The sequence below is a fragment of the Polypterus senegalus genome, chromosome 15 (assembly GCF_016835505.1).
Source record: "Polypterus senegalus isolate Bchr_013 chromosome 15, ASM1683550v1, whole genome shotgun sequence".
Classification (NCBI taxonomy): Eukaryota; Metazoa; Chordata; class Cladistia; order Polypteriformes; family Polypteridae; genus Polypterus; species Polypterus senegalus.
Window position 1 is genome coordinate 32,479,634 of NC_053168.1, and position 15,661 is coordinate 32,495,294.

General features: G+C 36.1%; 2 protein-coding genes across 4 annotated transcripts in view; one reads left to right on the plus strand and one right to left on the minus strand.

The window, feature by feature from the left end:
* The window catches only part of slc39a4 (solute carrier family 39 member 4), a 90,271-nt gene extending 88,166 nt beyond the window's left edge, over positions 1-2,105 (plus strand). For both annotated transcript variants that reach the window (XM_039737243.1, XM_039737244.1), the window contains one exon: positions 1,053-2,105. In XM_039737243.1, coding sequence (XP_039593177.1) covers positions 1,053-1,181 — 129 coding nt within the window. In that variant the 3' untranslated portion in view covers positions 1,182-2,105. The remainder of the gene's footprint in view (positions 1-1,052) is intronic.
* A 7,798-nt stretch (positions 2,106-9,903) lies between these two features.
* The window catches only part of mroh1 (maestro heat-like repeat family member 1), a 126,117-nt gene continuing 120,359 nt past the window's right edge, over positions 9,904-15,661 (minus strand). For both annotated transcript variants that reach the window (XM_039737601.1, XM_039737600.1), the window contains 2 exons: positions 13,362-13,427; positions 9,904-12,250 (listed from right to left, as the gene is read on the minus strand). In XM_039737601.1, coding sequence (XP_039593535.1) covers positions 12,168-12,250; positions 13,362-13,427 — 149 coding nt within the window. In that variant the 3' untranslated portion in view covers positions 9,904-12,167. The remainder of the gene's footprint in view (positions 12,251-13,361; positions 13,428-15,661) is intronic.

Genomic DNA, 15,661 nt, shown 5'->3' on the forward strand with positions numbered 1-15,661 from the left:
TCATAGATTCTTCTCATAAAATATAATGGAAGAGGTGTAGGCCTCAAAAAAAAAAAAAACCTAACAAGAACGAGGCCAGCCTTTTTTTCAGGTGTACTGAATTGGCCTCACCCTGGCTGCCTAACCCCTACTCAAAACACAAGCTTGCTGCCTGCACAGGCTGAAAAAATGGGGCAAAATCAGTTAAAGTAAAAAAAAAAAGAAAAAATTCAAAAGGACCTAGAATTGTTACCAAAGGAGTTTCTACAAAGTACTGCAGTAAGGGTTTGAATGTGAATGAGAGGTTTCCTTTTTTGATTTTGAATAAATTTGCAAACCTTTCTGACAATATGTTTTCACTTGGTCATTAAGGAATATTGAGTACAGATTGATGTGCAATACTGTCATATTTATCCATTTAAAATTAAATCTGTAACACAACAAAGTGCTCAGAAAGTGAAGGGCTCCAAATGCTTTCTCAATCCACTGTATATTCAGCTATTTCCTAAATCCACTTATTGCGCCCCATGATGGGAGCTTCAGGCCATATATTAAATTCAGATAGAGAGATCTCAAAATAATTAATGTTTGATTTATTAAGCAAATAAACAGTGGAAAGATGAGCAGATGAAGAACTCAAATTAGCTCACAATATACTAAAAAACTGTAGTGTACACCTAGAATGGAAAATGTGTGTACTTGGAAAGCATGTGATTTAAATTAGAATGAAATCACTGAAAATGATTTGCAATCAACTGGGGGATTTGGCATCAAGCTCTTGCATTTGAGATCATCAGCCTGCCCTGCACTGTACAAAACTTTTCAATTAGTAATCCAATAACTTCATCCGTTTACATTCTTACAGGATAAAAACTGATTCCATTGATCATGATGCATTTCATTAGGAGTCATTTTTCATCTCTGCCATGGGCCATCACTTGTCCATATTTGTTAAACAGTCCATGTGTACTTTATTTATGTTATTTTTCCTTTTACTTGTTGAGTATATCATTACGATTCTATAGGCATTATTTCTGCTTTAGTAATTTATGTGTTTGTCTCTTCTCTTGCAGCTGCCATCTATGATGCACAAGGACCACAAGAGACCCTGGCTTTTATTATTCTTGCAAAACTGTGGCTTATGGACTGGATGGGGAATCCTTCTACTGCTTTCAGTCTTTGAGGAAAATATCACTGTGTAAATCTTTAAGGAACAGGGGAATTTGAAGTGCAATTACTCAGCATAGACTAATCAGATTTAGGATAGTTTATGCATTATACTTGCACAATGGTGCAAAGTTAAATGTAATTATCTGGCATGAAAACAATTCTTCTTGTAGAATACTCTGCAGGCAGGGTGACAAAGTGATTAAGGCTTTGGACTGCAAAACCTGAGCTTGTGGGTTCAAATTCCACTACTGACGCTGTGACCATGAGCCAGTCACTTCACCTGCCTCTGCTGCAATTGGAGGAACAAACGAAATGTAACCAATTGAATCCTAAATTTTGTAAGTGGCTTTGGATAAAGATGTCAGCCAAATAACAATCAGTAATACTCAGTGCTGCAGAGGAGAACAGCAGTGGATACTCGTCTGTGTGCTGCTTTCAAATGTGTGCTGCAAAAAGGAATTCTTTATGATATTTAATGTCATCGCAGAAAAGCACAACTTAAACCAACGGGGTTTGGAAATTGTAATTGGCTTTTAATCAACAGCTGTTAAACTGTTACATGTCCTATAGAATCTTGTATTAAATATAACGATAGTCACTTTAAGCACCTAATTAGTTTCAGATAGGGGTCTTCTTTGTATTATGTAAACAACTTTTAAAAAATAATGTATTTAATTTAAATTCAACTGGAAATTCTAGCATCTTTATCTAATATCTAACACCACTAAGGTACTATTTAACTAAAAGATGCTGCATAATACCAGACTATGACAATATTTGACTTGTTTGTCATGATGTTAGCCTGCACATTTCTGTCACTTGATGTCACTTTTTGTGAGAAATGCTACATGCAGCACAGCTTGCACTTTCTAGCATCGTATAGCAACAAATGAACAAAGATATTGGCCATACTATGATAGTCATACTATTGCATCAATAAAATATAAAGGTCTGAACTGTATTTTGGTATTTTATATTTACCAGCTATCCACTTTGCTTCGCATTTCATAAGAAATTTTCTCATTGTTCATCTTTACAAGAGGTTCCAGAAGTCATTCCTTGACAAACATACTGTGCTTCCTAAATGATTTGAAGTCAATGGCGGTGCTCTGCACTAAACACAACATAGAGTGTCCATTATCAGCAAAGTGACACATGCTATAGTCAATCTTGGAAAACAAAATTAATTCAGTGATGGTGACACAGACATTTCTGCAGCTTAGCTGCACACAAGGCTGTAGCTGTTAATAATTTTCAGCATTGTGAAAAACACGAGGGCAACAAAAAAAAAAAAAAGACATGTGAACAAGAGGTTCCTTGAACTTCAAAATTCCCAAAGAGAGGTCTTGATGATTTTTAACGGCAAAGGAAACATTTAAAAAAAATAAAATAAAACGCAAAATTCTAATCATGATAGTTACTTGGTATTAATAAAGTATCTATCTATCTATCTATCTACTACTTTAGCTCACAACAATCCTGAAACGCTTTATAGTCCGTAACAGTGATGTCATCATCATAGTAATAAAATTAATCAATAGAAAAGACAATTACAATTTCCAAAAGTACAAAATATTAATTCCTAATATTCCCTACCACAGAATTATTACTCATACTGGACCAGTCCATTGCCCGACATGCCAACAACACAAACTAAGGCTCACTCATTCTGGCAATTCAGAGAAGCCAATTAAGCAAACACACATGATTTTGTATAAGACAATAGTTCAACATTTTTAGGTTTGATCACGTAAAATGTGAAAGCACCTACTGTGGTAGCCATGTCAGTTTGTCTGTCTTTTTGCACAATACAGCTTGGCTCCCACTAGAGTGAATTCATTGAAATTTGGTAAACTTATTATCCAAGGAAATTTGTCAGAAACATTCAATTTTCATATAGATAATTTAAATAAAAAGTGTTGTGTAGGTTTTTAACATTTTCAAAGCACTCAATTAAAAACCAATGGTAAAATTTAGAAAATTAAAAAGACACATTCTATGACATCTCAATTACTAATGGGTCATTCAAACAGTTTCCGCACTTTTATATTTTCGTTGGAAACAGTGAAGGCGGTAGGAGTAGTAATTGGTCGTGTGTGAGAGTATCATGTGACTAGTTCTGTCTGGCAAGCTGGCTGCCCTTGCAGTTTAGTATACAATGGCTGCAAAACTTATAAATTGCACCAAAGAACAAGTGTTCTGTCATACATTTTTCGTGGGCAGAAGGTGTACCGGGAGCACAAATTTACCTCCGCATGTGTTCTCATTATGGGGATAAAGTTCTCTCTTGAAGAGTTGCCTATGAGTGGATTAAAATGCTCGAAAATGGCCGTACTAGTGTGATGGATCCAGAGCGCTCCGGATGTCCAGCTACATATGATCATGATGTGAAAGCAGTGGGGCATCAGTGGCTACGTGCTCAACCAAAAGCATTTTTTACTGATAGCATTAAAAAGTTAGTACGACGCTGGTAAAATTGCATTGCAAAGGAAGGTGACTATGTAGAAAAGTGATTTTTTTAAATTCTTAATAAGTAATTTAAAAAAAAAAGTGCGGAAACTTGTTGAACATCGCTCAAAAGTACTCCCTCAGATTTACCTTGAGAGAAGTTATTCCAACTCTATATTTTTACACGTCATTTAGCCGCTCACAACAGCAGAGCTGATCCCTGAGCCATCAGAGTCGCATGTGAGCCTGGGAACTCGCCATCAGGTCGGTTGCTTCTGTGAGTGGAATTTAACATAAATGTTACCTTTTGAACAAAAATATAATGTTTAAGAATTATAAGGAACAATTAGCCGCAGACCTTCCACAACTGACAACTAACAACAGGATATTAATTGATGCCATTTTTTCATCACTTGACTTGGAATCTGCAATCTATGAAAACTACTGAGCCACTACCTAGCAGTTTGGGCTCACTCCTTATGTTTTGCTAGTGAATGTCATTTATAAAGATGAGTTTTATGTACTTCATGTGGTTCGGGAGGTCACGCTGCATGACATCACTGGTGTGATGCATTATAAGCCGGCACCAAACAAAGTTTATATGCAATTTTGATGTGTTTCTTTGGTATACATATACTGTATTAGCAATCCTCATTTTGACTTCAAGCCAGGCTGAGCATTTTGCAGAACTTCTGATTTACCACTCTGCTCCATTCAAGACACATTTCTTCTCCTGCTCCCTTCTTCAACCCAAACTGTCAAGTTTGTTAGGGTGGCAGTTCACTTAATGCGTAGGCACAGCATGTACATTTTAGTCACTTCAGTATCTAAAAGCCGTCTATTGCTTTACTTCTGTTCAATGCATTTATCACTTGCTTTACTTTCATTAATAATTTATTACATTACTTGAATGTGCATACATTAACATAATATAATGACCTTCTATATCCTCAATATTTTTTTAACAACACAGGCAATCAAAGGTATCACTTACAGTTTATAGGGTCATTACTGTCATGAACAGAGTACAGTGAAATTCTTACCTGAAGCAAATGTTCATCCATAAGCAACACGGCACCACTCTTCAGCACTTCTGGATTTTCATCTTCTTTATCTGAAAAATCTCAGAATATACTTTTGGACATAAGATAAATGATGTCACTACTAATAATGTACTCCTTGTCATAGGTCTAGCGCTCTACAGACAAACTAATGTTTACCAGTGCAATTCAGGCAGTTACCGGAATTTCAGCAGACTTTAATTACATTTACACCCTGGAATGACCTTTAATCTGGTTTGCTCATCCTGGACAGCTGAATAATGTAGTTGGTTAGCAAGCACATTCAGTTCTGTCAAACTAAGATTTTATACAATCATTTCAGGGGTGGCACAGTGGAGTAATGGTCAACACTACTACCTCACAACCCCAGTGTCCTGACTTTCAGTTCTCCCAGCCACTGTCTGTGACTTTTTCCTTTGTCTAAGATCATTCTCCCTCACTTCCCAAAGACTAACATACTGGGCCAATTAGTGACTGAAAGCTGTCCCCATGATCCTTATGTCAATTAAGGGGTTTCAGGAAACAAATAAACACAGAAACAATCACTAATTCTATTTTTGGAATTACAAGGAGAATATACAGTGAATGTTTACCTCGTGAAAATTGGCAAAAAATGTTCTTCTAACACACATTTTCTAAAATCTACATGTTTAACAACTGACTACTAAATCAAAGGCAGATAAGCACTGTATATTTATTTGTGATTAAACTTTTATTAAGCAAAATTCCAAAGAGACATCATTAAAAAATGTTTGGCATAATAATGAAATAGCAGAACAATAATCCCTGATGACAATCATCCACTAAATCCATCCATGAAGCAAGCCTGCTTGGTTATAAAAAATGATGCTACTGTTTAAACATTAGAGGTGCCTTGGCAATCAAGAGGAGACACGGAGATGCAGCACCCACAGCCAGCGCATTAAAGAAATCATGGGTTTGGGTCCCAGGTGCTCCCTGTGTGGTAGTACTTTGAGTAGTAAGAAAAGTTCTATATAGATGTAATGAATTATTATTATTATTAAGACTGAATTAAGACGGAATTCCTGCTTTGTGCCCAGTTCTTGCTGGGACAGGCCCCAACATGGACAGATTATGGTGAGGATCACCCGCCAGCCCCACACCAAATCTACCAGTGACCACCACATCTCATTACTGAAACTGCTGGGAGCCTAAGGTTTGACTAAATAAAGAGGATTTTCAGTAGAAAGTAACTTGGTAGACTATCAGCAGGAGCCTAGTTACTAGAGTAAGTAAATTAAGTAAGTAAAGTTTATTTATAAAGCGCCTTTCGCAGGCAAGGAGTCACAAAAAAAAGATGAAACTAGGCAAGACATAGACACATTAAGATACAAAGTAGAGTAAAATGTAACAAACACATTAAAAAAAGAAAATTAAAATCAAATTGATAACAATAAGACACTAAGCAACAGCCTGGCTAACCATGAAAGTTGTTAACTGTTTCTTTAAAAGAGTCAGCCATGTGAAGATGAAGAGGCAGATTGTTCCAAATCTTGGGTGCGTATGATTGAAAGGCTCTATCCAGCCCCTTGTTTTTAATCTCGTATGTGGAACAACCAACAGATTTTGAGCCTAAGTGCACGAGACTGGATAAATAGACTGGAGCTTGGCCGTTCAATGCTCTATAAACAAGTACCAGAAATTTGAAACGAATCCTAAAATCCACCAGAAGCCAATGCAAAGAGTATAAAATGGGTGTAATATGATCTCTGTTTCTAGAATGTGTTAGCAACCTGGCCACTGCATTTTCTATAGCTTGAAGACACAAACGTTATGCATTGTCCAAGCCAGTAAAGAATGCCTTACAATAATCTAAGTTTAAGGAAACAAATGTATGGACAATTTTTCCAGCTCCACTGATGAAACTATAAAACATGGTTTTGAAATGTTCCTTAAATTAAAGTAACAGGAATGAAAAATAAATTTAACATGCAAATTAAAACTTGGAGAGGAATGAAATATAACTCCAAGGTTTAGAACACTGGACGCCGCAGTCATGCAGAAAGATGAAGGGAAAGCCATAATCATGGTTTCTGTTTTGCTGGATTCTAAATGTAAGAAATTGCTAGAGATTTATCTGTGAAACACGATCAACTAGGGTGGACAACTTATTGAGCTGGTGTGGTGTAAAAGAAATATACAGCTGAATATCATCAGCCTAACAGTGATAAGAAATGTCTTTAAAAATTTGAATGATCCCAGCCAAAGGAAGGATATAAAATGAAAGTAACAATGGACCAAGGATTGAGTCCTGGAGAACCGGACAGTTTAGAGAAGCAGTGGAAGAAGAAAAATGACTCTTACTAACAAAAAAGCTCCTTTTTGATAAGTAGGCTGAAAACCAGTCTAAGGCAGAGTCGTAAATACCAGGAAACTGGCTAAGCCTATTAAGTAAGATGCTATGATCCACAATATCAAAGACTGCACTAAGGTCGGGTAAAACGAGTACGGAACAATTCACTGCATCAGAAGCCATTAGGAGATCACTACAGACCTTTAAAAGAGCAGTCTCAGTAGAGTGCTGCCTTAGAAAACCAGATTGCAAAGGATCAAACATCTGTAAATGGTGTAATAGAGATTTAATTTGGAATTCAACAACCTTTTCTAATATTATACTAACAAACGGTAATTTTGGAATTGGCTGATAATTGCACACAGAGCTAGGATCGAGATGAGGTTCTTTTAATAAAGGGATTACCTTGTGTCACACACGTGCGCATGGGAGGCAGCTAAAGGGCTCGGGTAAGGACAGTTCTGAGACATACCAGGATGTGGCAGAGTGCACTGACTCTTTTCTTCCTTGCCTGCAGGCCTTGCTGGCTCCGGCCCCTGTGATGTCACGTCCGGGCTCGAACCAATGGCTGAGGACCTCAATGAGCCCGACCCCTATGATCTCACTTCCTGTCTTCCCCTTTAAAACTTCCTCCTTTTCCCTAATGCCCTCAGTTCTGTATTGGACTAAGTTTTGTGCACAGCAGTGCTATCATTTGTAAAGAACGCTTTGCAGCCAGGAAACCAAATTATATGGGTGGCTGCTCCAAACCTTGCTTTGTCTCATCGTGGCTTTTGTGACACTTGGCATGTTTAAAGTAGGAGTGAACATAACCTTACTTCCGGGAGCTATTGATTATAGACAGCAAAGACGGAACAATGCTGGTGAAGGCCACCAAGTAAAAGAGAAGGAGATAATATCTCTAAAGAGGACGATGCAGGTCTCATCTTGCCAACTATTGTAAATACGAGGGACATTCAAAAAGTTTCCGCACTTTTTAAAAGTCTGTTTATTAAGAATTTCAAAAACAAATCACATCACTTTTCTACATAGTCACCTTCCTTTGTGATACAATTTTCCCAGCATCGTGCCAACCTTGTCAATGCACAATTACTAATCCTTCCGCCTTCACCGTTTCCAATGAAAATATACAAGTGTGGAAATGTTTTTAACGTCCCTCGTAAATCATTAACTGAAATCTGAGAGAACGAAGTAAAAGATTCCGGCCATTGAGTGACATCGTCATTCAGAGAGGATTTTGGATGTCAAGTCCATCACCTTATTCACAAAATGGTTAAGACATGAACTATAGTCATCATCAGGGAGAAGCAAAACATGCTGAGGAGAAGGTGTAACAATGTTGTTAACGGTACTGAAAATAATACCTTGGGATTCATTTTACTACAAGTTATGAGATTAAGAGTTATGAGCTATCTTGGTGGCAATTCTACTAAGAACAAAAAGTTGGAGGGAAGATAAGGAGTGGTGAGATGCAAAAGAAGAAGAAAAATAATAAGGAAGGAAAGGAATCTTAAGAGTAGGAATAGAAGAAAGAAAGGCAGCTGGAGATTAGCAGTAAACCAAGACTAGTGGGCAGTAATCTGCCTGTGAATTTTAGCAAGCAGAGATGACAGCTGGGGTCCCTGGCGAAACCCAGGTAACATATAAGCAGTGCCCAAGTTTAAAGTGAACAAGATGAAGGTCTGGGCTTTAAGAAGAAGCAAGGATTGCTTTACAAAATAGTCCTGCAAGACACATACTGTAGGTGGTAGGGGGCAAGATAGCATCGCCATTTTGAAATAATGGCAAAAGAGGATGCTTGACAGAGGGAGACATGTAATGCAACCACCACTGCTTCTAGAGATGGAGAAAGCAAACAAGAGAATTTACAAAGAGGAAGAGAGAGAAGCAGGGTGTACATTTTTTGACTAAGCTGAGCAGCAGATATTACCATCATGCTTACCAAAAAACTTAAAAATGCATTAGTGGACTCAAAGACAAATCACAATGTATAAGGGCATCTGATCATCAAATTTGTTGACAATTTTAAAGGTAAAACAGTAATATAATGTAAATGCCCATTTTCTTTATTTCTGCATAAATATGACATAAAACATCATCAGACTTTTAGGCAAGTCCTAAAATGAATTACACAAAAATATTATACATGTGCATTTGATGAAAATGACTCAATGTATCGTACTTGTGTGTGAAAAAGCATGTGAATGTCTGATTATCTGTTCATTTGAAAGGGAAATCAGAGTCAGGCGTTTCAATAAATGGGCTGACAATCAGATGTGAATGTATGAATCCATGTCCTGCTTAAAGATCATCAATTTGTGTGTTTCACTATCAAAGTCTGGTCCTCACCACACAGGATTGCAGAAGTGTGTCAACATGAATCAAAGGAAATTTTGATGACCACAGGAAAAAAGTTGTTGATATTCATCATGCTGGAAAAGTTTGCACAACCATTTCTAAAGAGTTTGGACTCCCATATATCCACTGTTGGCTAACTGGCTAAAGTCCTATACCTTAAAATACTCCTTGGTCAAATCTAGTGCCAATAGGAAACAGCAAATATTATAAACAATGCTTTAAGAGGTTGTGAATTGATGACTATAAAATCCTGGGTAAGACAGTACCACAGAGAGTCCTCCACAACTCCTATTTGAAGTTCAAAATGAAAAGCCCCATATTAAGGACAATACTTTTACTAACCATCTTAGTTGTCCCTGCATTGTTGCCATGAGTGTTTACATAGATAGAAACTGATACAGACTGTAAATTATGAAGAAGTGCTCATTAAGTAAATATAAATAAAACTGACATACAAATTCTTATTTATATAGATGTTTTACAAAAAAAGGAACCAATAACATATAAATATGATAATAAGCTTCAAGTTGTAATACACGTTGGAAATAAAACACCATGCAACTTTTTCTTTACTTTTCTTGTACCACATTTACTATTACCACAAAAAACCAGGCCATTACAATGGAACCTGCCTTTTGAAATACCTATAAACAAGAGATTTATTCACAAAACAGTTATATTTCTGTTGCAGCAGATCGTTACAGGATGTGCAGTTTTCAGGCATAAAACTGTTGTACGCACTTGTGAAAACCACTGCACAGAACATGTTTTATACAATTGTAGAACACATAATTTTCCTGAAGGCATAGATCAAAGGGAAGACCAAAACCACTGGACAGCCAGCACATTTTAATATAACACAGTTTGGTAAGCCAGAGTGTGACAGGACAAGAGAACAGTTCTCATACTTAGAAATGCAAAAATAAAAATACAATCCTGTAATGCTGTCAAAAAAGTATGCTTGTGTAAATACATGTAACATATTGCAGACCAACATTACATTCATTTTATGATGCATGTATATTAATGTTCAGTGCAAAACGTAATGTGTGGGTAGTTTGACAAGTTCTGAAGAGAGAATGAAGGTTTTCCCACGTAATGTTTTCTGTGCAAGCCTTTATTATTAAAGTGGGAAATCAAATTATCAGCAGTATAATAAGCTTTTGTGGGTTCTTACAATATTCTATCTCAATAAGGACAAATAATGAACTTCTTCAATCATTGGATGTCAACCACTGGCTTCAGGTAGACATAGTGAGGCCACTTTTATAAAATAGACAAAACACAGAAAGAATTAATTATTTGAAAACAAAACAATGCTTACTGGAAACAGACACCATTATCTGAGATGTATCTTTAATGAAATATTACCCTGATGTAATTGAAAAATAATTCATGATATACTGGTATGGCCTGCCCTACAAAATGTAACAATGGCCTACATTATTTCTTTGCCAGTGAAGCAGAAATGGTGCTTTGATTAACAATGGAATTGGTCCAACATCATGGATATAGTTTCTAGATTAAGTCAGCCTTGTAGATTAGCTGCACAATAAACTAAATGATTACAAAAATGATATTCTACTTTCTAGATACTGTACTTGTGGCATTTATACACTAAGTAGCATTCCCTTTTAGTGGTAACCAACACCAGAAGGTATGTAGATCTTAAAATTTCTTAATATCATATATACAATATAAATCTACAATAACTCTTCACTATAGAACAAACTGTTCCAAGTAATCCAATATACCGAAAAAATGTAGTTAAACACTTTATTTGGCAAAACTGTAGGTACAGTTCTTTCACAATGTGCCGGTTAGTGGACCAACTAAGCAAAAACTAACAGTGAACATACATTGAAAAGGTGGGTTTGGTGCAGACTTACTTGATATGCTACTGTTCTAGTTTTACAGTAGTTGTCCCGACTTAAAAGCAAGCTCTTGTTTATTTCCAAGAATAATAAAAGCTTGCAAAACTGCAATACAACCACTGCACAACTACAAGGATATTTTAATTGGGCTGGGACAGAATTCGTGTTAATAGACGTAAACTGTGATATGTTAGAAAGCAATTTCTCTTTGGCAATTGCTACCGGCAGCATGTACATTACATACTACTTAAAAATGCATATGACACCTTTACCTTACATTCCCTGCTTTATTTAAGAGGAAGCCTAGACTGTTTAACTGAAGTCCATAAATTGACTTTACATAAATAAGGGCCAACCGAATACCTTGCATGAAACCCTCTAAAGACAAACCTGGAGCTTGATACTTTCATTTAGGCTAAACACTGGCTGAGGTATTTTAAATATGGTGATGATTTATTTTGTATCATTCTGAATCTTTTTACTCAAAACAGATTCTGCTTACTGGTATATTTTTGTAATGTAGTCTCTAAATATTTATTGAAAAATTTTCTTATTGCTGCTTCTATGGTTGCATTCTACAACAGTAGCATCTTGATTTTGAAAAGTTATGAAATTTATGTACAGCATGAATTACAGAAAGTCCACAGCAAGCTGAACATCAGAGTGAACCATACATACATATCATGTGACATATGTACAAAAATAATATTTCTTATAAGCAAAGGTAAACACACAGTATTTTTAAAATATAAACATTATGGTTACCTTCTCACAGTATTTTCAGACTGCTAGTGTATTATGAAGTTTTACTGAAAATATAGTCTTTGGTCACAATGTAAATGATTATTCAAATGAAAGATAGTTTAAAACATTATAAAAAGATGTGATCTTTTTCCATATGTGTGTAAGGAATGCATGATCAAAGACATGTCTGACTGCATGTAAATTTTGCTGCCTAAAATCCTAAAACTGATTAAATCGCCCCATTGCTTCTGCTGCCTTTGCTCGGACCAGTGGCTCAGGATCCTGCAGTAACAGCACAAGACCTATTAAAAAAAAAAAGACAGAATGAACAAGTACAAAATGAATGGACTAAAACTACATTATATTTCACCTGATTTGATAGACATAGCTCACACATTTACTAATAAACTACCCAATATGATCATGATATAAAATTAAAAAGTGAATTCTTACTATATCTATGTTTATATTGCTTCCTTTACTAGGAAACCAAGTTCCATTTTTTCCTAGGAGATCCACAATGTTCCAAGGTGGGCAAAAGAGCGCATGACAAATATGCCCCACACACTAATTATCAATGATTCATATAAGATGTAAGTACAGTGGTAGCATCTTTATAAGATATAACCTTGGATTATTCCTTTCAAACTCATCTCAGGACTGCAGGATTTTCATTCTATATGAAAGAGGAGTTAAGCAATACAACTGAGAAAGATTGTTTTCTTTCAGTACTGCATTATTCTACCAGTCATGATGAACAACGTGTAAGTATGAAGATTTACTGTAGTGTAAACTGATATGTAAACTAAAAGCACTTGTCTAGGCCCTCTTCTCTCATTTTACCACAATACAATTTTCAGTCTTACACTTGTGAACAAGACCAAAGGTAAATGAGCTTTCCCCTTAAGCCTAGCGCTTTACCCTCACTACCAGGAATGAATCCACTACTTTACTTAATGAGACCTGTTAGTTGGAGGTATAATTGACTCATTTGACATAAAAAAGGACACAAATACCAAGTAGCAGTGGCCTCAGTGTCTTTCCTGTTATGTCAGGTAATAATGAGGCTGGAGTAGATTCTAGAAGTCTCGAGACTTTCACAGAACCATATCTGAGAAATAAATCTCTCACAACAGAGATGAGCCTCACATGAATGATTTACCACAAAGGGTTTCAATCAAATGTGCAAAACCAGTAACAGGGGAAAAAAAAAATAAGAATGTTCAGATTTGCTAATGAACATTTTAGGTTAATAATAATTTTAATAAAGTACATGCCACATGATGAACCTGAAAGCTGCTTCTGAAATATTTGAGAAAGGCTCACTTAGGAACATAACACATTTAATAACAGTCATAACAATAAATGTTACAGGTGAGGGCAACAATTGTTTTTGTCCTTCTCAGGTCATACCTTTGGTTATATTGCTCATGTTCATGTGGGAAAAATATTCTTCTGGAAGGTTGCCAAGCAAAAATCCTGAAGTAAATTAAATAAAAAGCAACATTCAGATCAGTAGTGAAACAATGAATAATGTTTCTGTTTAGTTCAAAATACAAATAGAAGATACAATTGATTTTAACTATTAAAATACTATTACAACATAATGCAGTGGATATACAATCGATTTACGGATATATATTGTTATGTACTTGAGAGTGCATGGCAAACTGCTGTACTCTATTACACAAGTTGTGTTTGTCCTTGTATTGTTGTTTGCATCTTACTCTAGGTTGAAAAGGAGGAATAAAGAGCCATACATGCAATATAGTTTTTTGATTGAGAAAACAGACACATGCTGTGAAAATTAGAAAGGCAAGGTTGTAAGCCAAACATGCCTCAGACACTTCGGTTAGAGTACAAAGCATCATCCTTCACCTATGAGACTGTGTACTGTATCTGGAATTTAAGAAAGAACTAGAGTATCCACAGAACACACCCCTATAATTTTTACAATATTTTGATTAAGATTGGAAATCTCCAAAGACCTATACTAGTAGGAAAAAACAAACAGACATGCCAGTGTGAAATGGCAGGGCCATTTTACACCAGTAGAAGGTGTCACGACGTTTGCTATTGCAGTTCAAGATGCAACAGGGTAGGTGATGCAGCAGTATGTATTAGAATCTAATAGAAGAGAGAGAAAGAAATTGGAGAATATGGGCAAGAGGTTCCAGCATCCCAGTCAATAGCATGCTTAGCTAGGACCAGTTTGGACATTTAGGGATGTGGCAAGGGAGGACTGAGAGGTAGTACATGGTCCACAACTTAGATTGTTGGGACTCTTGATTCTTTAAGAAAATATGCAGCTGATAAGCTGCTTAAAGCCAGTGTTACATAACGTGATGTCTAGTTGTTAGATACGTCGGACTTGCCAATTTGCTAATCTTGTACCTGGACTATGTCAATCTACACAACCAAAAATCTCTTGACTTGTGAACTTTACTAACTGTGTCCCAACCTTCTAGCACAGTTGTGCTCGCCCCTTTTTATAATAGCCAATAGCGTGCTTCCAGATGGAGCCTGTGTGAAGTATGGAGAATCTCTGCCTTTTTTCCACTTTGTTGTGGTATGTAAAAGATGAGACATCTGACACAGATGTGTATCTCAATTGTTTCAAAATTCCAACACACCTGTGTTCCTTATCACTCGTCACTGCATTATAGGCACTGAACTTCCAGATGGGCATTCATTGTGACACAGCAATATTACATTTTTTTCCCAGATTTTCCATCCTTATCCAGGATTTAAATAAAGTGTGAGATTTCAAGCAATGAGGAGACCCAATTTGAAGTTTTGTGCCCCAAAAAAACCTTTTACTATAGCAAAACATTTCTTTACCTCTCAACTACAAAGCATTTTGTAATGGTGCATTTTATGCAAGGTGTCATATGAGACAAGCATGGTATTCAAATATATCATTTGCCAAATAGTGTATGAAACCGTCAAAGGATAGGATTTAAGCAGAAATTTACTCTGTTAAGCAAATCCTTTGACTCCTTTAAAACATGAGGAGACCGACATGAAATGACACCTAGATATTAGGGGGAAGGAAGGGTCCTAAATTGAACCTCCCATACAGTCACAGACCTGTTCCTGATTATCCAGTGAAAATTTGTACAAATCCAATTGCTTCCTTGCCCTTAAGGCATGGTTTAAAAGCAGCTTCCAAAGAACAAAGAAATCTGCTTTTAACTTTAATTTATTCCTAAAACACTCATCATAACTATTTTATTATGGAATAAAGAAATATGACTAATTTGTTTGAATATTATCTTACCTTTTCTTTAATTAGTAAGATGTACTTTATTGATTGTCTACTGTGTCTGTTTTTTGGGGTTGAGTACTAATGTAAGCTGGAAAACTTAATCAATAACAGACTAATCATTTCATTTTTTTTTCTTGGAGTGCAGTCAACCAAAAATGTCTGAGTCTTCACTGGTGGAAACCCCACGTTCTGAAGTATTTACTATATACGTCGACATAGGTGTTCTCCAACTACTCCACATTAACCAGTAAACTGTCATATTTACACTAGAGTGATCCCAAGCCAGACACAAAGTTTGTCTGAGTGTGAAGTGTTTCCATGTGCCATTGTTTTAATAAAATGTGGTCCTAGCTTGCACAACTTCAAGAAAGTTTTTTATTTTTGTAGGCAGTTCATCTGCATGCATGTAAACAGACATACTTATCTTGGAATTATATATTTTTTC